Below are 26,088 nucleotides of genomic sequence, written 5' to 3'. Positions count from 1 at the left end.
TGACAAAACTGCATTACCAAATATTGAAAAACTTGACAATGGATCCAACAATAAAAATCGAATCTGTTGCAAGATGAAAATTACGACTGCAAAAAATAGTACCCTCTCCATCACTTTGTGGGGCTCTGGGTTCTGCTCGACTTTTACGAGAATCCCGGACACATTACCACCCGGAGTTTGGGTTTGAATGGTTCACAAAATTATTTCGATATTCGATTGAGTCTGGAAATGTATTTTGTGCATTTTACAGCGATTGAATGAGTGACAGATTCCTGCATCCGAGTTTGATGGTAAAAATGGCAGTAGGTATCCCAACCCAGCATACACAGGTCGTTCAGATTGTCACATAAACAACGCGGAATTCGGAGATGAGCCACGCTTCCTTGAATTTTATGAGGACGGAGTGCAGGCCGCTGCAGCTATTTACATTTTATTCAGAGAGAAAGTGCAATTGTCATTAAATTTGATTCGTTGGCTGCCCTTTTTCAATTCGGATTATCATACTCCAATTCCACAAAAACTGTTTGTACCTCGAAGTTAGAGTCGGATGGAGAAAATAATTGTGGAATGATGTCAATCTACGCTACACACACATGACAGACAAACAAAAGAAGTTACGCGTCTATCTATGTTTATTTTTTCCAAGTCTTCCGCACACATTCAGACGGTAAATGATCTCGGTCTCGGTCTCGGTGGAAACAGGAGAAAACTACTTAGGAAATCTCATATGAAGGGAAATAAATAGTAATTGTGTTCTCAATAAATGCCAACGATCCTGCTCGAAATGAGCATGCTTTTCCGTCCCAGCCATGAAATCCAGTCCCATTTGTATCTCTTATTCACCACTCAAGTTTTGTCGCGTTACTTACGACAAAAGATCAAGAGCCGTTTCGTCGTTGGATGCATGGGACACGAGAAGAAAAATGAAGATGATGACATCAAGAGACGATGAGACGCACTGGAAGTAAGTGCGTGATACAACTAACGGAATTACAAATTATGGAACAATCTTGTTGCAAGAGAGAAGTGACCTGATCGTCAATATTTCAAGAACACAGTACATTAGTTGCAGAAGAAGTAGTAATGTGTGCCCAGTACAAAATAAGACAATGATTTCCCCACCATCATGGTTAATGGATTCGATATCATTCAACACAGAAATGTCTGACCCTACTAGAAGATGCCATCAAAATGCAATACCTATCTCATATTTTGGAAGATATCATAAATATGAAGCTTGAACTCCTGGTCAGATTAAACTGGACCTCTGGGAATTTTATATGGTTATGAGGTTTGTTTCAAAGTGATAAAAAATGTAATGTGTGTGGACGTTATGTGGTGTTTATTTTTGTAGCAGGGAAATACACAAAATAAGTACACACGACGTCTACATTTGTCACTTTCTGTTAATATTCATATGCATGTATGTACATATGTACATGTTCAACCGCAGATATCTTAATCAAAACGGACTTACATAATGTAAGTTACATTGAACAAACATTTATGACGAGACGTTGAAAAATTGGATACCACAAATTATAACACACGTTCACGCCGATTTTGAAGATGACAAATCATTAAAATTGCACATGACAAGAACATTTATTTCTATCCTTTACATTTTGCACTATGTACATAACTGTTAAAACTCAAAGAAAGACTTGAACCTGACTCAGCTAATCCATCATTAGGAATTTTACTATTTAGAAGAAAGAAATACAATTAATTTCCAAGTTGACATTTCTTTTGACACCCAGATTACCTAGTATCTGAGTCTGACTGTGTAATAATTTACACTTTTGTCCCATTACTTCCCCCCTTGAATTTTGATCGTTCTGTTCTGGCCACTCGTTTCTATTTCCTTCATTTATTATGCAAATATCGAAAAGAACAATGTACAGTCAACGTCCTTGTCATCGTCGTTGTGGTGCTTGTTTGATGACTGTCATTTGGTCTGCTTTCTTTCATCAGAAAGGAAACAGGGAGGGCGAAAAAGGCATAATTATCCTTCCCCACCACTTCTTTTTCCTCTCACCCGACACAAAAGCTTTCATTTGTTTCCAGTCACTCTGATACTGATTTGTCCAATTTATCTTTCGCCACTATCACCAAACACAATTGCATATATGCATTTTTTGTATTCCCAGAAATAAAAACAAGAGAAGAATTTCTGTGTAAAAATTAACAATGCTTCACAAATATGTGTGATGATACATATTTTTTGCCAAGTAGGAACAAGGTATTTTGTTTTATATTTTTATTTTAGGGTCAGCTTTTAATTATGGAAACCTAATATGCACCCCTACATTGAGACAAGAACAAGATCCTGGTCCAACCAAATCATGAACAAATCACGGGCTGTGGATCCAGCTACATTTTAAACACATTTGTAAGACACATAATCCATCCATGATTCCGTAATCAACCATGACACATGATATGCTTGTACCTACAAAAAGAATCGAATCAAACATTTAAACTTGACAGTTTGACATGGTAAGTGTCACCTCCAATCATAGATTATTCCAGGTTTGATAACGATTTCAATCATGCATTTGCTTGGGTAAGTAAGCGACTCAATTATTTTTAGCATGAACGTAATCCGACAAGTATTTTGCATTCAACTCTTGTCCTCTCCTCGCAATTATTTATCACATCTATTAATAATAAATAAGAAACATATTAAAAAATATCTTCATATTAATATTAGTGAAAAAATAATGCTTCCAAAATCTTATATTTCACTATTACTTGTTACAACAATAGTGAAAAGTTGTCTCGGTGGGACAGGACTTTCATGCAAACTCGAATGGGTCCCATCCGGTTCTAGTGAACGTATCAAACACACAGTGTTTCCTGGTGTTGAGAACATTGTTGCACGAATTGGTATCGACCCACAACAACCAACATATCACGGAGGTTATCTTAGCGTCTTGGAAGGAATGGCGTATGCTGTTGATGACCAGGAAAATACAATTGAATCAGAAACATATTCTGTGAGAAAAATATTCAAAAATTTTTCCAATCTCTACTAAAAAATTGATAAAAATATTACGATTTGTGTATTCCCAGGTTTTAACGAATCCCTTAAACTGCACACTGGAATGGATTCCCATCTCTTCCGACACGGATCCCATTCCTCCCAACGCGGTCGAAGTGGACGTCGGCGACTCCTACGTCGGACGAGCAGCTTTTGATGGAACCTACAAATCTGGATGGACGCCTGCCGACCATGGTTTTTTGTACGCTGCCATGGACGGAAGAGTCCTCAAGTTTTCGAAGTACGAAATCCTAACTAGTGAACAACCATCCCTTCACTTGTCCCTGACCAAGTTTGACTTTTCGCCCGCCGACCTTGAAGCCATCGAGAGAAACACAAAATCAGAGCTGTTTTCGGTCGACGACATAACCACGGCAAGTTCACACAGAGTAAATTATAGTTTAATTCGCGAGGCAGTCATTGATGAGCACTTTGAGATTAAGGAAGATATTTACGGTTGGGCTGCCGTTTCAAGCTTGGATATGCACATGATATTTTGGTACGGATCGCCCTCCCTTAGGGTGAAGGATTTGGAGGTAAATATGCATCACGCGATGGTAGTGGGGATCAGGACGGAGAGGGAACGACATGTCAAAATTAGCGCCACATTTGAAATAGGCAGTAGTGATACGAATATATACTGCTCGTATGCAACGATTCATGAGGATATGGACATCCCATTCATAGCGAGGGGCGTCTTTGGGCCGGCTCGAGGTCAGAATTGGATCAGCCAAGAGCACATTAAAGAAATTTTGATACAAACTGGACGAGACGAGACTACGTTTTCTAATTTACCGGATGGCACAGTGCAAACCGTGGTGGAGGGACAATTAAATGGACGATTATTTTTAAGGACGTCGCTAAAGACGCATAATAATGGGCCGGATGGATATGGACCTTGCGATAGACATCTCATTCCATAGTTAGTAATATTTACATAAATATGTTTGTATGAATAAAAATCGTAAAAGTCTTTAGAATAAAGGGCACGCAAATATATTTTTTATGCATAATTTTACTTTGTCCTTAACTTGTCTCAAAATTAATATCTAGGGATCATCCCTCCAAGCAAATGGGAAAAGGGTGTAATTATAATCGGTATGCTTAAGTCGTGGCGTTTTAACCGAATAGTAGCCACAGCTTCCAACCATCTGTTCAACCCGCGCCCTGTAACCTTCCTTAACATTAAATTTAACCACCGTTGACGTCTCCAAAGCCCAAGTCTCGATGTCCACCTTTGTCCAGTTTTGTCCAGTTGTTTCACTGTCGTCCAATACTGTCGCAAATCTGTTGGATAAATCATACGTCAACCAGAAAGGGGCTTCCCCTAAGTCAGAATTCATTCCAAATCCCAGGGCAGAATCTCGATAAAATTCCTCCATCAGATTTGCACCCTCCGATTCTAACGCTGTGGTCATCCCGATTCCCACACTTCTGTAAAAAGTGCATTCAATCGGCAGCTTGCCCTTGACGTTGTCACATTCCTGGGCCAACTCCCATCTTTCCGTTGGAACGCAGGTTTTCGCGGGGCTGGGAATATCGCAACATTTTACACGAACGTTATTAATTCCGGTTTGATCCGGTCCAGCTGATGTACAATTTTTGTATTATAACCACCATAAAATTCAAGTTCAAAATTAACTGTTCAAAAGGAACTTATGTATGTACCTCGAGTTTGGACTTGGCTCTTAATTCCGCAAATGGCTTGGCGTTCCTTGCAAAATTGTGGATCCGTCCATTGTCCCGTGTAGTCGCCGTAACCTTCCACATACTGAGTGGCACTGTCCTTCATGTCGGAACAATAGATTCGTATATTGTTTGCACCCGTGTTATCCAGTGCGATTTGAGGGTCATCCGACAAAAGTTGGAATCCGATGGCGAACCCTTCACAGGCAGTTGGTAATTCGGCTGCCGATGCAGTTCCGCCCCGTGGGGTTACTATGATCTTGCCCGCCTTGCCGTTTGGATCGGAAAGACCGGCACATTCTAGCGAGATGGAGGTCATACCGAGGTTGTCGTCATTATCAGGGCCGTCATTTTGCTCTGGTATTAATTCCCCACCATCCGGAGTGGAACGGACATCAATAGCTCGCACGTACATATTTGGGTCACAATCATTCCAGTCTGATTCCCATTTTCCGTAGTTCGTTATGACGGGAGAGTTAAGGACAATGTATCCAATCGTTGTATGGGAAAAGAAAGATATGGTTAAGATGCAAACCAAAATCATGCAGGTGGTCATCTTGCTTCTTGTTGGGTGCCCAAGCACTGGATGCCAACTGCGTAACTGAATTCAGGTTTATGATTTATGTATAATACGAAACCTGATTTATCACAAATAAATTAATTTGATGTCGGCATATCTCTTAATTAAATACGTATTTAATACGTGCAAAACTGATAATTCAATACATTGCACATCATAAATGAATAAATAAAAGTATTTATATCTCCCGCAAAAATTAAGTATTAGACTTTTTTTTACAAAATTCCAAGAAATGCCGACAATTTACACCATCAATTAAACTAATTGTTGCAATTCCAACTTGTTTATTGGGCCCACTACTAAATTCGTATTCAGAGGTTGCGTCACCGTCGCGAAGCCATGCACCATTCCAACTTTTATTACCTCCTCATCCATTTCATGGAGAATGATAGGTTTCGAAAATCTGGCATCTCTCTCGATAATTTTTAATAAATCTGGGGCCTTTAAAAATGGATGCGTTACGATCGCCCCCTCTGCTTCAAAGTATGTTTGGACGTTCCTTTTCACCAATGAAAAGCAAACCTCGACTACACTGCCCGGTGGAATATTTACCCTTTGCGTCGTGCTAACCGTATCCTTCGTATCTTGTGAGTAATCCCCGCCAATATTGATTTCCAAGTCTAATGCCAGATGGAGACTGATAGATCCGTAAAATCGTTTACTGATTAAAATCCAAACGGCTAGTTCGAACTCGACCTGACCATTAAGCCCAAGGGCGACCCCACCCTCCAAAGTGATTGTCCACTTGTTAGACGTCTCTGTCGAATGGGTGACCGTTTTCGATATCTCGGCGTCCCCCTTGTTGCTCAACATGTCGCATCCGGCGTTGTTCGTTTCATAATTTACCGTCGTTTGGTTCAAGGTGCGAAAATTTTGCAGGTGAATATCCAATCTTAGCTTGGTGTATGACTTTAAGACGAATGTATTGGACCACGTGACGCCTTTGCGGTATCCTGAAACCCGTATAATATTAGAATAAATGTGTTTTAATATTTATGCACATATGCAAATTATCTTACCTTGATTTAGGCTACACAACTCTGCCTTGCCAAACTTTAAACTACAAGGAGTCAAAGTATCCGAACTGTTTTCAGAGTTCGATAAGACGCCTCCAATCAACTCGTTTCCAGTTCCGATGGGCACGAGGTATTTCATGGGAATGAGTTTGTCTTCAACAGAGATCCATTTCAGGGAACAGTTGAATGGATTCGTCAAAATTTCCGACCCAAAATCCTCCTCATTCTCCTCCTCAAATTCACCAATTCTTGCAATTGTAAAATTTGAGAAAACTTCAACAATCCGAAAGCCTTCTGAAATTTTCTTCCTTGCCAAATAAGTCTCTTCTCCATTTAAATTTTCTTGCAGCTGCGTATTGACCAATTTTGATGGGATGTTTGACACCATCCCGAAGTACCCGGGTGACCATGACAAGGGACATGGAATAAACTCTGTACCGTTCAAGGTCACCAGAAGCGTGTAAAATATCAGTAAAACCTTTTCTAATTCGTACATTTTTAGAACACTTTAAGACAAGGCTCGAGCAGATTTCTATTTTTGCTTTATGTCAGTGACTCAATCTGCTCTCCAATTATGTCGGTCGGCATAATTTTGCTACATTGGTTAGATAATCATATAGGTAATCTTCACTCATCAATAAATAACTTGGGCATCATCACTATTTTATTTTTTATTACTCAACTTTTGTTAAAACACCGACAACCTTGTCATCCTTACAGTGACGATCATTTCACCCACATTTATTGTCTTGCTGCACAAAAATTTACAATCGTAAAAAAATGGAAACTAAAATCTTTCTAGTTTCCCTACTAACATTTGCGCTAATTTCGAGTCAAAAAGTTTCAGGACCGGATCGAATTCCTTGTGACCTTGTCTGGGTTGCTGATCAGGATGGGAGGTCCCCCGACCAAAATATCGTCGCATTCAACAGCGACGATATCGTGGCAAGAATTAACATTTCTGGCCTGCTAATTCCAGCGCGTCTAGTTCCCGACGATGGGAAAGCATACGCCCCACTTCTTTCTGACGGGTCGATTATCGAGTCGTCAACTTATGAAGTTCTGACCAACCCCAAAAACTGCATCGTCACTTGGGAAGAATCCACCATGACGCAAAATAATGCCGTAATTACTTCCGGATTCGGTATTGGGCGTGCCCATTTGGTTGACGAAGAAGGTAACTTTAATACCGTCGGGGGTGCCATTGTCGATGGGAAGGAACTCCATGTGTCGATCAATGGGAAACAGGAAATTGCTCAAGAGTTTCAAGTATGTGAATGAAGAACGTCACGAAAATCATGTTAATTTCACATGTTTATTTAATTATTTGAATACAGATCCTCACATCGGTCTACCCTCTTATGCACTGTCACCTGTACAATTTTACCATAAAACTAGATCAAATCACGCCAAACTACGTGCAACAAATCGAATCAGAAACCATCACAAATTCCGGTAGTGACACGACACATGAAATTAATCATGGCGGGACAATTGAACAGCTTTTTCAGCTAACTGAATCGGGGCTTCAATGGAAGGGGGTTTCGAACTTGGATCTGTCCCTAATTTTTGGCAATGTTGCAATAACCTCGTCCGACCAAATAACTATTCAAGATGGTAAAGATTATCGAGTAACAATTAGTCAAAATCGGGACTTGAGTTTTAAAAAGTCGCTGACCTTGAGACAGGAGGGTGACGATAACAAAAAACTCTTAGTTTGCTCCGCCGCTAAAATATTTATTGGAGAGGTGCAATACGAAGCTTGGGGACGCTTTGAGTCGAACGGAATGGGGGGAGATGAGATAAGCGGGATACTTGCTAATCGTGGCAGTAACGTCGAGTTTACGAATGGCCAGAGTGCCGTGGCACCTGTGCGAGGGGTGATTAAGGGACGATTTTACATGGGAAAGATGACCTCTGTCATGCCAATAACGGATGAAGGTGGAAACTCTTGTCCATCTATTTAATGTAAAGTTACAACTTGATTCTTGTAAAAATTAAGCTTTATAACTTACTTTGATGCGAAATAAAAATTCATTCAATTTCAAGTAAATGTTAATTTATTCTTCAATCATCGTGAAACTTATTTCACTTCCAAAACCAGTATACCCTTTCGAAATCAATCGTACTAAATCCTCCTGGGTCAATGCGTCCTTCACAATTTCGAACTTAAGCCTGTTCTTGCGTTCCGCATCAATTTTTGCCTTCATTGTGGGGCACCCTCCCCATTGATAGGCCATCACAGGATTAACTGAAAAAGTCGACGTGACCTTGCCCAATATGCCACCAACTTCTCCAGAAATACGGGAAGTGACAGAGTCTTCATTAACATGCGCGTTTTTACTAGCAGGATGTTTCTCCAGCACTAAAATATTTTGAATCGAGTTTCCATCCAAACCAATCGCCGAGAAAGTAGCATCCGCCTCATAAAGTATCTCCAATTCCGGCAAATCCATATCTGAGCAGTATTGAACCGAGGTCAACGGGGGAACGGTGATGTCACGAGTAACGTCCAAGTCCACATTTTCATCCTTGTCTGTGTTACTTCCAGTTGTTGTACCGGAACCGCCTCCCGTGCCGATAGTTACTGAGTTGTCCGTACCACTCCCCTCTGATTTAGACGAGCTATGTGAAACCGAAGTGGATATCTCGACGTCGGCCTGTTGTTAAAAATAATTAATTTTAATGGAAAAAAAATATCTACTATGAAACCAACCTTATTCAGAATTGTGTCATCTCCACCATATTGAACGTTCAAAAGCGCAACTCTCTCGGAAAATGTTACGTTCGACAATTTGACAGTAAGTCGGGGTGTCAAGGATTGCAAAATCCTTAAATTTAGCGAAATGGAAGACGTCTTAAGGGAAGCTGTTTCCCGGTTGTAGGAAATTTTATGGGTCACCCACTGATTTTTCTGATCATCCTTGGCACGACCGATGACATGATTCTCGTCAAGTTGTACAAATGTGGTCGAAACGTTGAATAAGTAGGAAGTGGAATCCACGGGAAAATCGGACCAGTCCAGGAAACAGTTGTTTGGATTTGTTAGCACCGCGTACTTATTCTTCTGTATCGTGGAACCTTCCTTATCCGAGTAAAAGTAGGCGATTCCATCATTTTTAAGGATACCGGAAGTTGCTTTACCAAATAGCGGTGTTCGCACTATCGCGATCTTCTCATAGGTTTGCGTTTGGTCAATTGTGAATCCAGAAGTAGAGGAGGAAATATAAATGACGTTCGAGGGTAGTTGCTTTCCTCTCGCGTGGTTAACCCATTCCAACTTGCAGGCAATCCCATACTTCAAAATGTCAACATTTATTGACGTAATGGCCTCTTCGAGACGAAAAGAGGTGGTTTCATGCTGCACAAAATACACGAAGAAAATTATGAAGAAATTTTTGATCATGGTTAATTTCGAAAGGTAAACTTTAAAAATTCAACGTTGAACCTGTCACCAGTATCGTGTTAATGGTTTACATTCACTTTGCGGTTTTGTCCAATAAAAGCATCAATGCGGCTTTAATTGGAATTTTAATGGTCCTTAAGCTTTATAAAATAAAATCGGCATGCTCCAATTAGCAAAATGATTACAAAAATGAATTTTAGTTTTCGGAATAAATAAATAAATCCCAGTATAATCTAATTCAATCCTAAAAAAGTACCGACTTTAGTTATTTATAACTCTTATGTATAACGGAATTTGTATGGTTTTACAATTTTGTGTACCTGTTGTAGAAAAACGAACCAAAATCTGAGTGTGCTCGGCTCAACTTTTAATGCAGCGTAGTCCAGCTAAATCGTTGGTGCCTAATGCTTCATAGAAATTTGATTTGAATTTCAGCCCGCCTCCAATGTTAATCAAGTAGGCACGTGATTTTGGCGCGTAGAAATTCTGTCCCGTTTACTTCAATGCACCGCAATACTAACTAAATCAAACGGTATCTATAGTATGTATTTATATATGTACTATGTACCTACACATATATATTATCTTAACAGATTCAAAAACTGATCGATACTGTCATTTCTTCCGGTAGACTAGGTTTAAACACTAAGGTGAATAAATATTTGCATATCGTCATACTCATGCAAATTACTTTGATTTATGATACTCATCTCCACCTTAGTGTTTCTCACGGGTCGGGTTCTTGCAAATCCGAAACCCGAACCCGAACCCGGTACCACTGATCCGAAACCCGAGGCCAACCCGAACCCGAAGAACCCGTACCCGTTTCCAGGGACCCGAACCCGAACCCGAACTGGGGGTTCAAATCCGAAACCCGAACCCGAAAACCCGAAAATATTTTTAATTTTCAGGCATGGGCTGAATTTGTACTTAAAAATTATTTAAAAGCTTAAAAATCAACAATATTTATAATATTTCAAAAACTGCCCCAGAGTGGCTTTCCGAGACCTTTAGAAATTTGAAAATCAGTTCAAAATTGGATAATTGTTTCCAGTTTGACGTTTCCAATATTATTACTTATGTAATTAGGTATGATTCAGGTAATTGCATAGCAAAATTAGGATAAAAAGTCGATTTCTTTAATAGTTCGCACCATAACACTAATTGAATCAGGCTCTTGTAAATCGTTTACCTGTTTGGAAACCATTGAAATTAAACGAATTTAAGACAACTAGAAATTGGAATTACTTACTTCAGTATTGCAACCGCTGAAGCACATGTAGTTCAACAATGTTTCTAATATCTTTTTGTGATATCGATCCAAAAAGGTTTGATTCGGGTTTCGGGTTCTTAATCCGTACCCGAACCCGACCCGAACCCGAAATTTTGACATGACATTTTTCGGACCCGAACCCGAACCCGAAAGTTTCGGGTTCTTAAATTTCGTATCCGAAGCAGAACCCGAACCCGAACCCGAAACCCGAAGTAAGGACCCGAACCCGTGAGAAACACTAAGTCTCCACCTCCAAACTCTGAGATCACAATACGTGAACTATATATTTTCTGGACATGTAATTAACTCTGGACTCTTGAAATTCCCACCAAACTAAAAATTCGCTGAATTTAGCTGAAGCAGTTTTAAGTTCAAATTTATTTTTCAATCATCATCAAACTCATTTCATCTCCAACATCGATATGTCCTGACGACATTAGTCGGACTAAATCCTCCTGCATCAATGAGCCCTTTGCAATTTCAGACTTAAGTCTGTTTCTTCGTTCCATCTCAATTCTTGATTTTTGCCCGTTGCACCCCGTCACTGTATATGCCGTTACAGGATTGACTATAAACAAAGACGTGACCTTGCCCAGTATGCCACCAACTTCTCCAGAAATACGGGAAGTGACAGAGTTTCCATAAATATGCGAGTCTTTTTCAGCAGGATGTTCTTCCAGTAATAAAATTTGATGAACTGTCTTCCCATCCAAACCGGCCGCAGAGAAAGTCGCGTCTGCCTCATAAGTTACTTCCAATTTGGGCATCGACATAATTGAGCAAGATTCAATCGAGGTCATCGGAGGGACGCTGATGTCGCGAGTGACGTCCACATCTGCACTTTCATCCTCGTCAGTTGACGATCCCGTTGTGGTCGAAAAGGAAAAATTGTCTCCTCCAATGTTGATGCTAATTGTTGTCGAGTCGTCTGTACCACTTCCCTCTGATTTGGACGCGCCATGTGAAACCGACGTGGATATCTCGGCATCTGCCTGTTATTAAGCATAATTTAGTTGATCTAAATTCTAAAAATAATAATTTAAAGCTCAACCTAACCTTATTCAAAATCCGGTCAGTTCCATCAAATTCAACGTTCAACAGCGTAACCTTCTCGGAAAATGTTACATTCGCCAATTTGACTGTAAGTCGGGGTGTGAGAGATTGCAAAATCTGGAAATTCGGGGGAATGGACGACCTCTTAAGGAAAGATGTTTCTCGGTTGTAGAAAATTGTATGGGTCATCCACTGATTTTTATGGTCACCCTTGACACGACCAATGACGTGATTCTCATCAATTTGTACAAATGTGGTCGAAACGTTGAACAAGTAGGAACTGGAATCCAGGGGAAAATCGGACCAGTCCAGGAAGCACTTGTTTGGATTTGTTAGGACTGCATAATTATTCTTTTGCACTATGGAACCTTCCTTATCCGAGTAAAAGTAGGCGATTCCATCATTTTTAAGGGTACCGGAGGCCGTTTTACCAAATAGTGTTGTCCGTACTATAGCCATTTTCTCATTGGTTTGCGTATGGTCAATTCTGAGTCCAGAGATAGACGAGGACATATAAATGATGTTGGAAGGTAGTTGCTTTCCTCTCGTGTGGTTAACCCATTCCAACTTGCAGGCGATTCCATACTTCAAAAGGTCAACATTTATTGATGTGGTGGCCTCCTCGAGAAGAGAAGATGTGGTTTCATGCCTCGCAAAATACACAAAGAAAATTATTAAGAGGAAATTTTTTATCATTTTCAATTTCGAAACTTAAACTAAAAAGATAAAACCTTTCGTTAGTTTTGTATTAATATATGAAATCCCTTTTGCGCTTGCCCCAAATATGTAAATTTATTCCATCAGTGCAGCTTTAGCTGGAATTTTAATGATCCTTGAGTTTTAGGGTACTCAGATCAGAATCGGCATTCTCTAATTACCAAAATATCAAATGATTACGATAAATGGATTTGCATTCTCCGAACACATAAACACAAATTTTTAAGCAGTCCTAAAAAGAGTGCCGACATATTTATAGCACTGTGATTTACATGTTTTATAATTTTATTAATCACTAATCATTTGTACTCTGCCGACAATTTAGTAACTGCTACGTCATTCCACAAGAACACTACAAACCTCTCTGCAACCAAAATGCAAGACATTCAAGTTCTTTCATTTTTCATTTTATTTCTAAAAATCGTAAATGTCAGCTCTACTCAAATCTGCAATTTGGTATGGGCATCCAAATATCACACAGATCCAAACAGTCACCAAACCACATTAATTACCCGGTCTAAAGCATTCGGCCAGTACCACGTTGGTCAGTCTACAGACGAGACACTTACCACTTTCGTGGCAAAGGGGTTCATCACCCACACTAAGAAATTCGACATACTGCAAAATCCAAACCATTGTTCTACATCTTGGGAAACCTTGTCCCCAACCAGTTTCAAATTCGCTGTCGCCACATCTCCCAAAAATACGTCGCTCGTTGCCCGAACATTTTTCAACGACCACTGGTCAACTTGTGAGCTTCAAAGAAAATCAGCATCATCTTCATGCACACTTATCGACACTGCAACAAATTTACCTATGCAAATCACCGATCTTAATCGCATCCAGATACTAAATTCCTTCAAGAAATCGCCTCTCCGCAACGTCAGCCTGCTCCAAGAGGAACCCGCTCTCCTCGCAGTGCGGTATCCTGCAACCGACTTTATTCGAAATAAAGCCGACGTCACAGTCACACAAACCTTATCGCAGACACACGTCCTCGAAAAGTCTGTTCGCACATCGGTCGACAAATTTATGGACATTGACGTACACGTTTTGAAAGACTTGTTCATGTTTTCATTGGAGAAACATAGAATTACAAGAACGATCAAGACGGACAGAAAGGACGTCGAGACGCGGAGAACGATCACAGTCCCGGAACGAACTTCAATTAAAACCTGCACCATTATGACAATAACGAATTCTCCGATACAAGCCCGGTACGAATATGACGACAACCATTTCTCAGGCAAGGGAACCATTGAAGCAGCAGCAAATTCTGTTGACTCGACATACATCGTCCTTCCCGTTGATATGAGATTCTTCCAGAATTGTATTGCTGTAGCGGAGGGCTACAATACCACGGAGGAACTGACTAAAGGCCCTGGCTTATCGTTGGAAGATATTTATAACAGATTTGGATTGTAAATAGTTTAATTGTCGAAATAAAGACAATTTATTCCGCATAATTATGAACATTATTATTTATTTAGCGTTAATTAATGTGTGATTCAATAAAATTAAACAACTCTTCCTCGCCCATCCCTCCGACATGATTCTTCTTCTTTTTCCAATCTTCCATCATTCTCACTGCAGTCGAACCCTTGTAAGAATTGTAGGGCAAGACTAAAAACTCCGATTGCGATGGTGCCGACCCCCTCAGGGTAGAATTAGTCGTCATGAGAACCTTATCCCCATTCAAGGTCATATTCTTGCTATCAAGTCCCGCCTGGCTAAGCACGCTTAAAATATCAGTCGCATTCCTCCCCACGGCAGAAAACTCAATTTGCCCCGTAATGATTAAAACAAAGTCATGTATCACGACCGTGCTGATTGACTCGACCGACGTTCTCGCCGGTACGTCGATGTCTCTCGCAACCGTTACACTGACCGTTGTCACCCGCCCGTTCAGAGTGGCACGCTTTTGACCAAAGGCGATATACCCCGCCAAATCGGGAGCTCTTCTATCCAACCAGTTTTTCATGATGTTGAGGGATAATCCGCCCTGGATTTTTATCATAAAGTCGAAATCCCAATTTAAAGTTTTCGTCACCATTTTTGAATGTGATATTGATTGGCGTAAGCTGACATCGGCTTTGTTTTGGATCATGTCGGTTCCGATGACTTGAATGTCGAAGAAGTCTTCCACGACGGTGTAGGAGAGGTTGGTGAATTTCATGGAGAGTGGAGTGTAGCTGAGGAGTCGATGAAAATTCTAAAAAAAGTAGGGTGACATTACTTAGGTACTTGATTTTTTGATACTTTTTTATCCAAATTTTTTTTCATACCGGGGTTTTTTGCATGTTTCCACTGTTATTGTACGCACATTTTCCTTGACTGATTGTGCATAGTTGCCATTGTGTTGAAGAAAGCTTTCTTCCAATACTTGTCGAATCTGTAGAAATATTTACACTGAAAGCAACCATACTTTTATTGTGGGATGGAACCCATTCGATCAGACAATTGTGTGGATTTGTAAGAACATCGTATGACCAGTTTGAAAAGTGTTGTCCATTTCGTATTGAGTGTGCGATCTGATTTTTATCCAAAAATGCGAGAATATTTTTTCCAAATAATTTTGTACGAGTTATGGCATTAGGGTTTCTATTTTTGCTGTTAAGTGGGATGTGGTCGCTGGGAAAGGGATTTCCTTGATTGTGGGGTTTCCATTCTAAGGGGCAGGTAAGTGGGATGAAGGGCAAATTGTGATTTGGCTGGAGGGCTATTACAGTGAGATAAGAAACGCTGAAAATAAACAGTTTTAATAGCATCTTGATATAAAAGATGCGAAATTTAGGTAAAATTCACAGGTTAAACACGAACTAAATAAAATGTGTAGTTTGATTGGCAGAGTGCTGAAGATTATCTATTTTTGTTAATCTTTATACAATTAAATTAAGCCACTTGTCGGTATAAACTCTGCAAATAAAATATACGGTATTTTTATTATTAAGGATAAATGCGTGACTACACCTACATAAAACTCGATTGATTTATGACTGAAATTTGGTATATCTGTGATGTCTAATTAATAAAATATGTGTGAGGAATTTCAACTGCATCTAAATAAAAAGTAATCCCGTAATCCTATTCATGCAATTACTTTATTGATTAATTTTAACCGACATCATTTAATTTCGCCGACTACTGCGAGGATCAAATCATCAACTTGTCTCCATCAAACAAACATAACTTTTTTTCATTTTCGTCATTTATCTTTCTTGCTCACACAACTTTTAAAAAATTTTGCTTGCTCAAAAATGAGTTTCATATTGACTACCATCATGACCCTAGCACTGACTTGGTCGAAACTTACTCTCGCGATTCCGATCAATCTCCCTTGCCAATTGGAATGGGTTCAATACGAAAAATCGGATACGGCTCTACTCGATCGTGCAATTCGAATCGACCACTCCTCCTCCCATCTTATATCCCGTTCTAAAATTGCAGGATTGTGGCAACTCGGCCTTGGAGATGAGCTCAGTGGAAAAGCATCATTCACTTCGAACGGCAAGCTCCTCGAACGATTCGACTTTCAAATCCTGACGAACCCAAATAACTGTGCCATCAATTGGACCCCCTTCTTAGATGCCAATTCCTGTAATTTCGTCCCCATTTCGGATAAAGCTCAAACCTACATAGGAAGAAACCTAAACTCTGACCAGAAGAAATACACACCTTGTTACATAAAAAATCAACTCTCCGCAAAATGTGACGAAGCCCTGCAATCTTCCACCGACCAGGTAAACTTCATCGTCTCCTCTGTGGACATGATCGACCCGGTGGAAACGTTTGAATTCTCACTCGGAGAAACGTCACACTACGAAAACAATGGTGACGCAGAGTTACATCGAAAAGTTTCATTTGTGAGACGAGACACGAATACCAAATCAACAATTACCGGATTTGATACAAGGTTCACGCAGGATATTCAGATTTGCAAAGGGAGGAATTGCCAAATTGGACCCATTGTTCTTTTCAGCGCTATTGTGGTTTCCATTACGCTCGAGATCCGTTTTTATATCAGTATCGATTTCTCATTGTACTTCGGGCTTGATCGCACCACAACAGAGGTGGATACAGAGTCGGATACGGACGCCATCGATGTAAACATTCCGGCGGGAACTTCCGTCCAGGTTTGTCCTGTTGTGATAACATCGACTACAGAAAGCACGGTGGTGCTGAATGGAGGATTTTCACTTCCGGAAGAACGAGACGGTGGGTGTGACCGAGGGAGGAAGGAATTTGAAGGGATGTTGGGGCGAGATGGATTATCTGCTAGAAATGTTTCGATTACCAATCAGTTTGTCAATGTAGAAGGTTTTAAATATGGCAAGGTTACGAAAGAAGGACCTTACGATTTTGAAATTTTTGTCTTGCCGTTGAACGCGTATAAAGCCAGCTGTGGAGACATTACGAAATTATTTATTAGTAAGAAGCAGTATTCGAAGAAAGAAATGAAAACTTTGTTAAATTTGATGCATAATTTGTAACCGGGTTTTGTATGCCGGTCAATGGTTAAATTATATTAGTTGGTTATTGTTATTAATTATATGATACATATGCATATCGCCAGAATCTTCTATTGCATAAGTGATGTTAATTCAGAAAACATTTTGTTTATTTAATTACTAAATGCTGTACAATAATTATGTTTATTATTTAAGTATATGTACCCTATCTGTATATATTTAAAAAAATGTTCAATAGTTTTAATTAATTGGGGAAAATACAGCTTAAAAGTTCATATATTTAGAAACCACGTAAATATGAATGCATAAATAAGCTTTTATGAATTTGCAAAATTTTGGTAAGTAACGCCGGGTTTAGACTTCACGTTAGTATCACGTTCTCCTCCCAATCCGATTTTTTGATTGGTCGAAATTGTTAATTGTCTTAGTGATATTTTTGATTAGCAATGATGCTAACGTGAAGTCTAAACCTGGGGTAATTAATTAAACAATATTGTTCAAACTTCAGCACACGAAAATGCTAAGTAGTCAGAAAAAATCGATTTCATGCACATTTCCATGAAGTAAACGATACTACACATATTTGCATACATATGTACTATGACTTTCTTCTGCATATATGCACAATGAATAATAATGATAATGATGTAACTTGTTCTTATTTTATGACCTTGACAATTCTATTAATGATTGATTAATTTGTCAAGGTCACATGCTGTGCATTCTGCCCGAATCAAAGCCTACATACTAAAAAAATATGTAGTATGTCGTACATACAAAAATCTTGATATTCGTATAAGGGTTTGGAGAGTAATTTGGAATGAGGGCATGCATTTTTCGAAATATTTAAATATTTAAACGTACGTAAACGAGGAAGACGGTTTGAAGCGAAGAAATCTTTTACTAAATATTTAAATAACATCCCTCGTGGTCTAGTTTTGAATAATTTAATTAATATTGGAATATCGGAGTGTAAAAAATCGTCCCCTCTCAAATTTAATTTACCCAGATTTTTTTACACAAACCCAACGTCTCTATCCGAAGCAAAATTGGACATTTTTGAAGGTTTACTGGTTGACCATGATTTAGGGCTTTTCTGTGAGACATGGTGGAAAAATGACCAGGTTAAAAATATCCCGCATTTTAATACTTTCGCTAGGAACAGAAATTATACTGATAGTAAGGGGCGTATAAAAAAGGGTGGTGGATTAGCTATCTTTCTCAGGGACACATTTAGAAGTAGAATATATAATCCTAATGTCAAAGTCGACGAACGTATTGAGTTTCTTGTAATATCTGTTAAACCTGATTTGTTGCCTTACTCACTTTCAAATATAATTATTATATTAATTTATATTCCGCCCCAATATGTAACTGAACTAAGTCAAGAGCTTAACGAGTTTTTAAGTAATGTGGTAACCAATGTAAAAACCAAATTTTCAATGATGAGTAAATGAAAATTCCTAAAACACAAGTTCATAATGTGCAAACATGCTACATATGTATATATGTACATATGCAAATCCTACATGTGTAAACATAATTTTTGCTCGGTAAAAAATCTACCGGTTGAACCTCATGAAAACCATGCGAATAAATTTCTCAATGGAGAATGGACCAGTATAAATATATGCAAGTAGAAGCTATGTACATATGTATGTATGTAAATGTGAAGTGCTATTAAACATAGAAATTATGCAATTCGTACAACCAAAAACTTTCGGACGTGCAAAATATCCTCTTAACCAATTTATCTGAATTAATGGATTTATGAAAAAAAGTTAATGCAATGCATCCTGGAGATTGTATACATGCACAGATTATTTTTGCACGTATCCATACTTCAAACAAAAATACTGACTACGTGTACATGATGAAATTTGTGATTCGAATTGCTGCGTCACAACCAATTTATTACATTTGAGTTCAGACTTATGTAACTCTGCTTTTTATGTCGTCCCTAAACTGTACAATGTTCAATAGCATTGTCCACCCACATCATATCAAGAGTGCTGAAAACATGACAATGCAACCATCCAGCATTTTTTATCTGCAAATTTGTATTCATCATTCACTCCAGTGTTTTTTGCTCATTCGTACAACATGAAGCTGTACCGGAGCGATATCCATTCCATTAATTATTGGCCCTGAGAGAAGTTGTACACAATTATGTAATGGATACGGCATATTAGCTGATACACACGTATAAATATAGCACAGACTTTACAATCTTTCTCCACACTTTATTCAGCTGGTTATTCTGAACGTTCCGCTGTTAAATCCCACAAATATTTCGAAATGGCACAATACAAAATTATATATTTCGGAATCAAAGGGCGAGCTGAAGCGTTCCGGATGATATTTTCTGTCGCCGATGTGAAATATGAAGACGTCATCATTAAATCGGGAGATTGGCCTGCATACAAACAATGTGAGGGTTATTAAATTCCAAATTTTCAATAATTTTTGTGCTGTGCAGTTTTCGATTTTTTTTCGAAAATTATTTCAAAATTTGATCTTTAAGCTACACCTTGGGGTCAACTTCCCCTCTTGGAAGTCGATAGGAAGCAGCTCGCCCAGAGCTCCACAATTTGCCGGTATCTTGGCCGACAGTTCAACCTTTGTGGCGAAAATCCATGGGAGTCGGCAAAGTGTGACGAATATGTGGATGCAACTAATGACTTGATTGAAGGTATTTGACGACTAATTAGGAATTTTAGCTATGCAAAATTTACTCACCATTCATTTTCCCCATAACCAAATTAACAGAATGGGTCGGATTTACATTTCTTGAGACGGACGAAGCCAAAAAGGCTGAGCGTAAAGCGAAGTTCATCGCCACTCTGATCCCCAATTGTTTCAGCAAATTGGAATCCATCAAGGAAAAGAATGGTGGAGATTTCTTGGTGGGGAAGAAGCTAACTTGGGCGGATATTAATGTGGCTGATAAGCTGCAGATTATCGAGGACGATGTTGATCCCACCGTTCTCGAGGGATATCCTAACTTGAAGAAGTTTAAGAATGCTGTGCTTTCTCTGCCAAAAATCAAAGCCTACGTGGAAAAGTCGGGATATTCGTACAAGGGTTTGGAGAATAACTTGGGAGAATAACATAAAGAGATGAAAATTTTGATTACTCTGTTTCATTTAATTGTTGATCATCTAACTAATCAGGTGGATAGGTTCATGATATTAAAAATTATTTCGTTATAATGATGAGCAAATAAAAATTCGGAATATGGAAATTCATCATATGCGAACATGATTTTTCCACGCTAAAAATCTGCCATTCGAACTAATCGAAAACCATGTGAATAAGTTTGACAAGGTATTTACGATAAAATCTGCAGAAACTTCTACTGTTGAATTAAGTTGAATATGGTCGATTGAATAAGGTTGAAGGACATAAGGGGCACTACCCTTTGTACTTGTTAGCTACACTTTTTCCCGATGCATATATACGTTATTTATCAAATGAAATTAGTTGTGATACAGAATTTAATGTGCAGTTAAGACGGCACGCAGTTTATTCTTTTAATGTAATGACTGTCAGGCGACATATTTTTTTCTAATGTAAAAATGATATGCGATACCTCATGAAAACTTTCACTTCAGGAAATAAGTTAATCCTCACCAGTAGAAACACAGTTAAATACATACATCAAAATTTAATCCATTCTTCAAGTTCATTATCATTCCATGCTTTCATCTCAAATATGAATCATAATTCCTAACGTTTTATGAGGTTATTAAAACAAATTTTTTTGCGATAAGGTGAACTCAATATGTGCAATTTATATATAGGTACTTTATTTCGTAATATTTTAGAAAATACAGGAATTAAATACATACATAAACAAGCATTTTAGACTAATAAGTACTTTTACTTCAATAACACACAAAATTGATTACCTATGACTGTTTCTATAAAAGAATATACATATACATAAAAAACATAGCACAGATATGAAATAAAATGTAAAATAAATATAAAATAAATAGATATTAGAAAATTAGATAAATAGATAAATAGAAACAAAACTCGACTTGATTTCAAAATTAATTTTTTCCATGCAATCAATAGACGACATAAACACATATGTATAATGTAACGACTTAATAATAATTATCGCATCTACTTCTACATAAATATTCTATATGTATTATATATTTGTATATCATTAGTGGCATATGGTAATTTAGTTGAACATTAAGTAATTGGAATTTTAAAATAACCGAATTTGCACTATAAAAATCAGTAAACATAAATAATTTTAAATTTTCTTTCAAATACAAATGATTCAATGAGTATAATTTTGACTACAAGAATTTTATTTTTAAGTTTTAACGTCTTTCAGCTAATAAAATTTAATCAATCCGTATAACAACACAATGCATGCATAAGTACATACCAAATGTCACTAAATATTGCAATCTGAAAACAACAACAAAGCAGAATATTGCATAAGCAGGTGTAATATGTAGTAATGCATATGTGCGCGTACATTAGATATACCGAGATTAAACTACTTATCGCTTATCATTTACGTTTCCTTACATCACAATACCTAATAAATCTCCAAAAATTCGAATTTCTTACATATGCAGATGAAAAGCGTGAATAAGTAAGATAAACTTATTAACGTCGAAAAAAATATATTTATATCGCCATTGAATATACTTGAATATGATTTTTCATCATTCTAACGTGCTAATGTTTAACCTGGATTTGTAGAAACTGTGTAATGTTTTTTTATAAATTTTGGGGCTTTTCTAAATTTTTTTTAAAATATTTTTTTATGTTATTAATTTTACAGAACGAATTAACTTAAGGTTTTGTTCTTCTCAATTAAATCATACTATTTATGTAGACTTATTTGTGCTTATGCAACATTTTCTCTCCATTTCAATTTAATTTATTAATTTCGCGCAGTAAAAATAAGGACTCAACGTGACGTTAATATATATTTTTTCCTACTAAATATAGCATATTTGCATTAAGATATTAGGGTTGTTTGTGTATTTTGGATGCTGGAAAGATCTGTAATGGCTATTTACGAGTACACAAAATACATATGCGAAATATAGAAAAAGGTTGTGTTTCTAGCCGGAAAGTAAATAAGGAATCTTATATTCGATGGGTAAGAGTATTTCCTCAAAATGCTAATGACCATGTTGACACTATTGTTAAACTATTTAATTTGGTTAATAAATGGTCTTGCGAAAATTTGCACAAAATGTTAATTGTGCAAATGACATTGGAATTTGAATTGGAATAGCACCATTCCATTTTATAGCCTATGGACATACGTATTTGCATTTTATACATTTTAGAAATTTTAAGCTTAAAATTTGTGGCTGAAATATTATTGAATAAATATGTATATTTACATTCTCAGTATATAAATACTGCAATAAGGCATGCCTCAAAATGTGCAAATCCAATTTTTTTAGTTGCTTTTTTATACATTTTTTAAAATGTTTTTTTTTACATTTTTAACATTGGCAAAATATGCCCGTCACCTTGCGATTTGGCTTGCACATCAAGAAATCGATGTGCCCTAAATATTGATGTATATTAAATATGCAAATACGTATTAGCCTTTTTGAAATAAAATACTGCATGGCGATAATTTGTGCACTTAAAATTACTATCTGCTACTATTAAAAGATTTTTTAATGTCTTTGTTTATGTATGTAATTTACATATTCCCCTACTACCTACTAGGGAACATGTTAAGTTAAAAAGTTGGATTTACTACTGAAAAATGTTAATGAAGAAACAAGTTAACACTTTTCGTGTTCTATCGCTTCTTATCCTTAGTTAACCATAAAACTTAATTAATTCATTTTCCATATGAAACTAGCATAATCATATAGACTTTTACACAATTGTCTAAAGCTTAATCAACCTCAAATTGTCACCACGCATCACTTGTGTCATGTACGGAGAACTAAGTCAAATTACATATAAATAGATCCGTATGCAAGAAACTGATGAATCTCTATCTTCCTTGTATTATACCATCGGTAGCTATGTAGGAGAAAGCATAATCCTGCATCATGCAAAAATTCTACTATTTGTAATGGCTAAGCGATTCTGAAAATTCTTACTATTTTCAATCGTTTATAGAAATCTGTAAGAACGTAATTAATAGTTAGACTACAGCTAAAATTATAAGATTATAGATTGTCCTTCAGCATTATATTATCTTGGGCGCAGAAATCTCAATAAATTTACTGCCCATTAAGTTTCATTTGTCCTTGATTTGGATGAATTGTCTGAACTATTTATATTTGCAAGGCTCATTCTCCTTATTTCGTATCGCATGTGTATGTATATCATGTGTATATCTCTACAGTGGCAGTGCGTATTTAGTATTTAATCCTTAATATTTAAAATCCAGCATTCTCGGTATAAATTTATAGGACAATTTAAAATAATTGAATGCATACGATAAATACACCGGTGGTTAATGTACAAGTGCATTTTTCCAATTTTAGCAAAGCAGATCATTCAAGAATCATAAATTCATAGTTTATGCAAATATTCCATCTCAACTATTCTAACTAATTTTTTGGACCTTCAATTGGTCCTTAATTATGTGTGTAACTTTACGACAACAGAGCTTAAATATTCATGACAAACGGCCCATTTTAATTTTGCACAAATGTAAAAGTCCATTGTAATCAATTCGCCAAAACGTGTACTCTTCTATGTACATTCACAGACAACTAATCCTAAAAATTGCGATAGCCCAAAATTGACTAGCTTCGGATTTGCGAAATTGGTTTCTTTTAAATATAATTCTTTCTTCGCAACTTGCAGAGAATAAAACAAAGCGTTCTAAATCACGCTTCCTTGCTGATAAGTATGTAAATTTAGTGGAAATACAATTATTTTAGCATTTTGCTTGTTATTTTTAAAATGGTAGGGAAATATGTATATAATTATCAATAAAATATGCACATCATAATATGTATTCACTTAATAAGCGATAGCAAAACATTGTAGTACGCAAGAATGTATTTTAAATTTGTAACTGATGAGTATGCTATGGTGGCCTTTATTTATTTTGAGCATCAAGTTATGCAATTGTGAATGATTAAATATATCCTATTAAAAGCTGTAAGAATATTTCGTGGTTCAATTTACTTAAGCATATTTGCTCCCTACTACTTAATTACATATGTACAAATGACCTTTGACAGATACAGAAGAATATTTGTATCTACGCGCACGGAACATGATATGAATTTATTTTGTGCATTTAGCTAAAGCTTCGCGTACAATACCTACAAGCAACTTACGAGTTTCATTAGTTTTAACGATTTTACTGTAATCCTCAGCTTTCTGTTTGTCCGTGTCAGGTCGTAACTCCGCCATCAAAAGAAAATACGTGACAACGTAGATCAAAATCTGTAATTAAAATTGTCGAATGTGACTCATTTTGTGCACAAAATATGGTGCGAAAATACAATGAATCGTATTTACCTCTCCAAGAATTTGGTACGTGACGTCGAAAAAGTCCAGACCTTCCAGGCAGATCGGGTTTCGGGTGACGATGACAAATTCTTGCACCTGTTCACCGCTGCCAGGAGAAAATACTGCTCGTTCCGTTAGAATTTTGTCCACCAGATTTGTAGTCTTTTGAGATTTACAAATTTTTTATTTTAGTAATTATTGTGTATTAACTTATTATTAATGAGAAATAAATTTTACGTACATTAGCTGATGCCTCCGCAGCTACTACTATGTGGCCAAGCTTCATTACGACAATAAAAATATCAAACCAAGCAATTTCTCCTTGGGTTAGTTGGTAGACAGCATAGACGCAGAAGGGAATCATCTGCATTATCGTCGCTGTGGCAATAGGGCCAATTGCGGAATTGATAGCGTGAGTTTGGGCCTTGATGCTTCTGAACACGTCACTTGCCTACCAACAGCACAAAATATTTAGCTAAAAGATAAACCTCGTCTAGCATTTCCTATTTCACTGACTTGTTTTATATCCAGTGGAGAATTGTCTTTGAAGAAAAATTTCCTCGCGGCCCTTTCAATGAAATACGCGGAGAGAGACGCGCCCCACAAGATCAGATCGTTTTGGATAAGCAGCATACTGATAATGACTTTGAGCCCCATAATTGATCCACCCACAACATAAGAGTAAAGAAATGATTCGGCGCTAGAATCCCAATTCGCGAGATTGTTGGATTCATTTCTAAGCTTTTGGAGTAAATTATCCAACCCTTCGACACGAATGATTGATATCCATTCATCATAGTTTAACAGTGCAAATAAGCCCAATGTCAAAAATGATGCAAGAATGCGCAGCTGCAAAATATAGAATTTCGTGATTAATTCTTAAGTTAAGTACGACATTTTAAATATTTCATTCACAACAGAAATATTTTAATGTGGGACATAAAAAGTTTCGTCTGTTTATTCCCTATTGTTTAGGTTCCAACCATAATACGTACATCCTGCAGTTCTAATTGGGACGTTAACTAACAAGCAATATCGTCCTGATTTTAAAATGCAAAAACCTATCGTCATTCGTAGTGCAATAATTTTGATTTTCTTGCTATGGGATTGTCATGGGAAGAAAGATTATCCAGCTCATAATCCAGCTGAGCGTGAGTCATAAGATATTAAGAGGATCAGTTACGAGTTAGCAAGTTCCTATCGCAACATAATTTAGAAAAAAAATCTGCGAGCTAAATACCATTCACCCTTCTGGATGGAGAAGTTCGTAAATATTTTTTTTTGCAAACTTGCAAACAACGTTCTATGATGCGAACTCGTCGTGAATATTATTATTTATACCCTCATTGTATCTATCTTA

General features: G+C 37.3%; 6 protein-coding genes across 11 annotated transcripts; 3 read left to right on the top strand and 3 right to left on the bottom strand.

Moving 5' to 3' along the window:
• Nucleotides 1-2,591: 2,591 nt before the first annotated feature.
• Nucleotides 2,592-4,027, top strand: LOC118433543. The gene is made up of 2 exons (XM_035845543.1): nucleotides 2,592-2,999; nucleotides 3,076-4,027. The coding sequence occupies exons 1-2, from the start codon at nucleotides 2,595-2,597 to the stop codon at nucleotides 3,964-3,966; spliced, it is 1,296 nt and encodes a 431-aa protein (XP_035701436.1). The 5' UTR covers nucleotides 2,592-2,594; the 3' UTR covers nucleotides 3,967-4,027.
• Nucleotides 4,024-6,882, bottom strand: LOC110862438. Of its 2 annotated transcripts, XR_004833434.1 has the most exons (3): nucleotides 6,329-6,882; nucleotides 4,712-6,262; nucleotides 4,024-4,631 (listed from the first exon to the last, which is right to left on the bottom strand). XR_004833434.1 is itself a non-coding variant. In XM_022111637.2 (2 exons), the coding sequence occupies exons 1-2, from the start codon at nucleotides 5,283-5,285 to the stop codon at nucleotides 4,093-4,095; spliced, it is 1,113 nt and encodes a 370-aa protein (XP_021967329.1). In that variant the 5' UTR covers nucleotides 5,286-5,340; the 3' UTR covers nucleotides 4,024-4,092. The 2 variants fall into 2 exon arrangements, 1 of the variants encoding a protein (XP_021967329.1); XM_022111637.2 differs by lacking the exon at nucleotides 6,329-6,882 and having other exon boundaries at nucleotides 4,712-5,340.
• A 146-nt stretch (nucleotides 6,883-7,028) lies between these two features.
• On the top strand, nucleotides 7,029-8,384 carry LOC110862448. Its single transcript, XM_022111645.2, has 2 exons — nucleotides 7,029-7,594; nucleotides 7,663-8,384. The coding sequence occupies exons 1-2, from the start codon at nucleotides 7,106-7,108 to the stop codon at nucleotides 8,290-8,292; spliced, it is 1,119 nt and encodes a 372-aa protein (XP_021967337.1). The 5' UTR covers nucleotides 7,029-7,105; the 3' UTR covers nucleotides 8,293-8,384.
• Nucleotides 8,368-12,992, bottom strand: LOC110862434. 5 transcript variants are annotated; one of them, XR_004833432.1, is made up of 4 exons: nucleotides 12,061-12,992; nucleotides 9,774-11,996; nucleotides 9,042-9,686; nucleotides 8,368-8,985 (listed from the first exon to the last, which is right to left on the bottom strand). XR_004833432.1 is itself a non-coding variant. In XM_035845538.1 (4 exons), the coding sequence occupies exons 3-4, from the start codon at nucleotides 9,729-9,731 to the stop codon at nucleotides 8,386-8,388; spliced, it is 1,290 nt and encodes a 429-aa protein (XP_035701431.1). In that variant the 5' UTR covers nucleotides 9,732-11,996; nucleotides 12,061-12,706; nucleotides 12,789-12,950; the 3' UTR covers nucleotides 8,368-8,385. The 5 variants fall into 5 exon arrangements, 2 of the variants coding, with proteins under 2 accessions (XP_035701431.1, XP_035701430.1); XR_004833433.1 differs by having other exon boundaries at nucleotides 10,052-11,996; XM_035845538.1 differs by having other exon boundaries at nucleotides 9,042-11,996; nucleotides 12,061-12,706; nucleotides 12,789-12,950.
• Nucleotides 12,993-14,200: 1,208 nt separating this feature from the next.
• LOC110862446 lies at nucleotides 14,201-15,574 on the bottom strand. The gene is made up of 2 exons (XM_022111644.2): nucleotides 15,060-15,574; nucleotides 14,201-14,986 (listed from the first exon to the last, which is right to left on the bottom strand). Exons 1-2 carry the CDS (start codon nucleotides 15,540-15,542, stop codon nucleotides 14,267-14,269), a joined length of 1,203 nt encoding a protein of 400 aa, XP_021967336.2. The 5' UTR covers nucleotides 15,543-15,574; the 3' UTR covers nucleotides 14,201-14,266.
• A 3,871-nt stretch (nucleotides 15,575-19,445) lies between these two features.
• On the top strand, nucleotides 19,446-20,491 carry LOC110862428 (glutathione S-transferase 1). The gene is made up of 3 exons (XM_022111623.2): nucleotides 19,446-19,674; nucleotides 19,768-19,935; nucleotides 20,013-20,491. Exons 1-3 carry the CDS (start codon nucleotides 19,542-19,544, stop codon nucleotides 20,351-20,353), a joined length of 642 nt encoding a protein of 213 aa, XP_021967315.1. The 5' UTR covers nucleotides 19,446-19,541; the 3' UTR covers nucleotides 20,354-20,491.
• The last annotated feature ends 5,597 nt before the right edge of the window (nucleotides 20,492-26,088 follow it).

The sequence above is a fragment of the Folsomia candida genome, unplaced genomic scaffold, assembly GCF_002217175.1.
Source record: "Folsomia candida strain VU population unplaced genomic scaffold, ASM221717v1 Fcan01_Sc057, whole genome shotgun sequence".
Taxonomy (NCBI): domain Eukaryota; kingdom Metazoa; phylum Arthropoda; class Collembola; order Entomobryomorpha; family Isotomidae; genus Folsomia; species Folsomia candida.
The sequence above is the reverse complement of the archived record's forward strand: the minus strand, read 5'-3'. Positions and strand labels throughout refer to the sequence as shown.

What these genes read in the sequence shown, in the direction of transcription:
- LOC110862428 (XM_022111623.2), top strand. Translation starts at nt 19,542, where the DNA reads ATGGCACAATACAAAATTATATATTTCGGAATCAAAGGGCGAGCTGAA. An exon ending in TTGGCCTGCATACAAACAAT is followed by an intron (nt 19,675 to 19,767) that starts GTGAGGGTTATT and finishes TTGATCTTTAAG; the next exon opens with CTACACCTTGGGGTCAACTT. An exon ending in AACTAATGACTTGATTGAAG is followed by an intron (nt 19,936 to 20,012) that starts GTATTTGACGAC and finishes CCAAATTAACAG; the next exon opens with AATGGGTCGGATTTACATTT.
- LOC110862448 (XM_022111645.2), top strand. Translation starts at nt 7,106, where the DNA reads ATGGAAACTAAAATCTTTCTAGTTTCCCTACTAACATTTGCGCTAATT. An exon ending in AAATTGCTCAAGAGTTTCAA is followed by an intron (nt 7,595 to 7,662) that starts GTATGTGAATGA and finishes ATTTGAATACAG; the next exon opens with ATCCTCACATCGGTCTACCC.
- LOC118433543 (XM_035845543.1), top strand. Translation starts at nt 2,595, where the DNA reads ATGAACGTAATCCGACAAGTATTTTGCATTCAACTCTTGTCCTCTCCT. An exon ending in TTGAATCAGAAACATATTCT is followed by an intron (nt 3,000 to 3,075) that starts GTGAGAAAAATA and finishes GTGTATTCCCAG; the next exon opens with GTTTTAACGAATCCCTTAAA.
- LOC110862446 (XM_022111644.2), bottom strand. Translation starts at nt 15,542, where the DNA reads ATGCTATTAAAACTGTTTATTTTCAGCGTTTCTTATCTCACTGTAATA. An exon ending in GAAACATGCAAAAAACCCCG is followed by an intron (nt 14,987 to 15,059) that starts GTATGAAAAAAA and finishes TACTTTTTTTAG; the next exon opens with AATTTTCATCGACTCCTCAG.
- LOC110862434 (XM_035845538.1), bottom strand. Translation starts at nt 9,731, where the DNA reads ATGATCAAAAATTTCTTCATAATTTTCTTCGTGTATTTTGTGCAGCAT. An exon ending in ATGACACAATTCTGAATAAG is followed by an intron (nt 8,986 to 9,041) that starts GTTGGTTTCATA and finishes TTTTAACAACAG; the next exon opens with GCCGACGTCGAGATATCCAC.
- LOC110862438 (XM_022111637.2), bottom strand. Translation starts at nt 5,285, where the DNA reads ATGACCACCTGCATGATTTTGGTTTGCATCTTAACCATATCTTTCTTT. An exon ending in GAGCCAAGTCCAAACTCGAG is followed by an intron (nt 4,632 to 4,711) that starts GTACATACATAA and finishes ATTGTACATCAG; the next exon opens with CTGGACCGGATCAAACCGGA.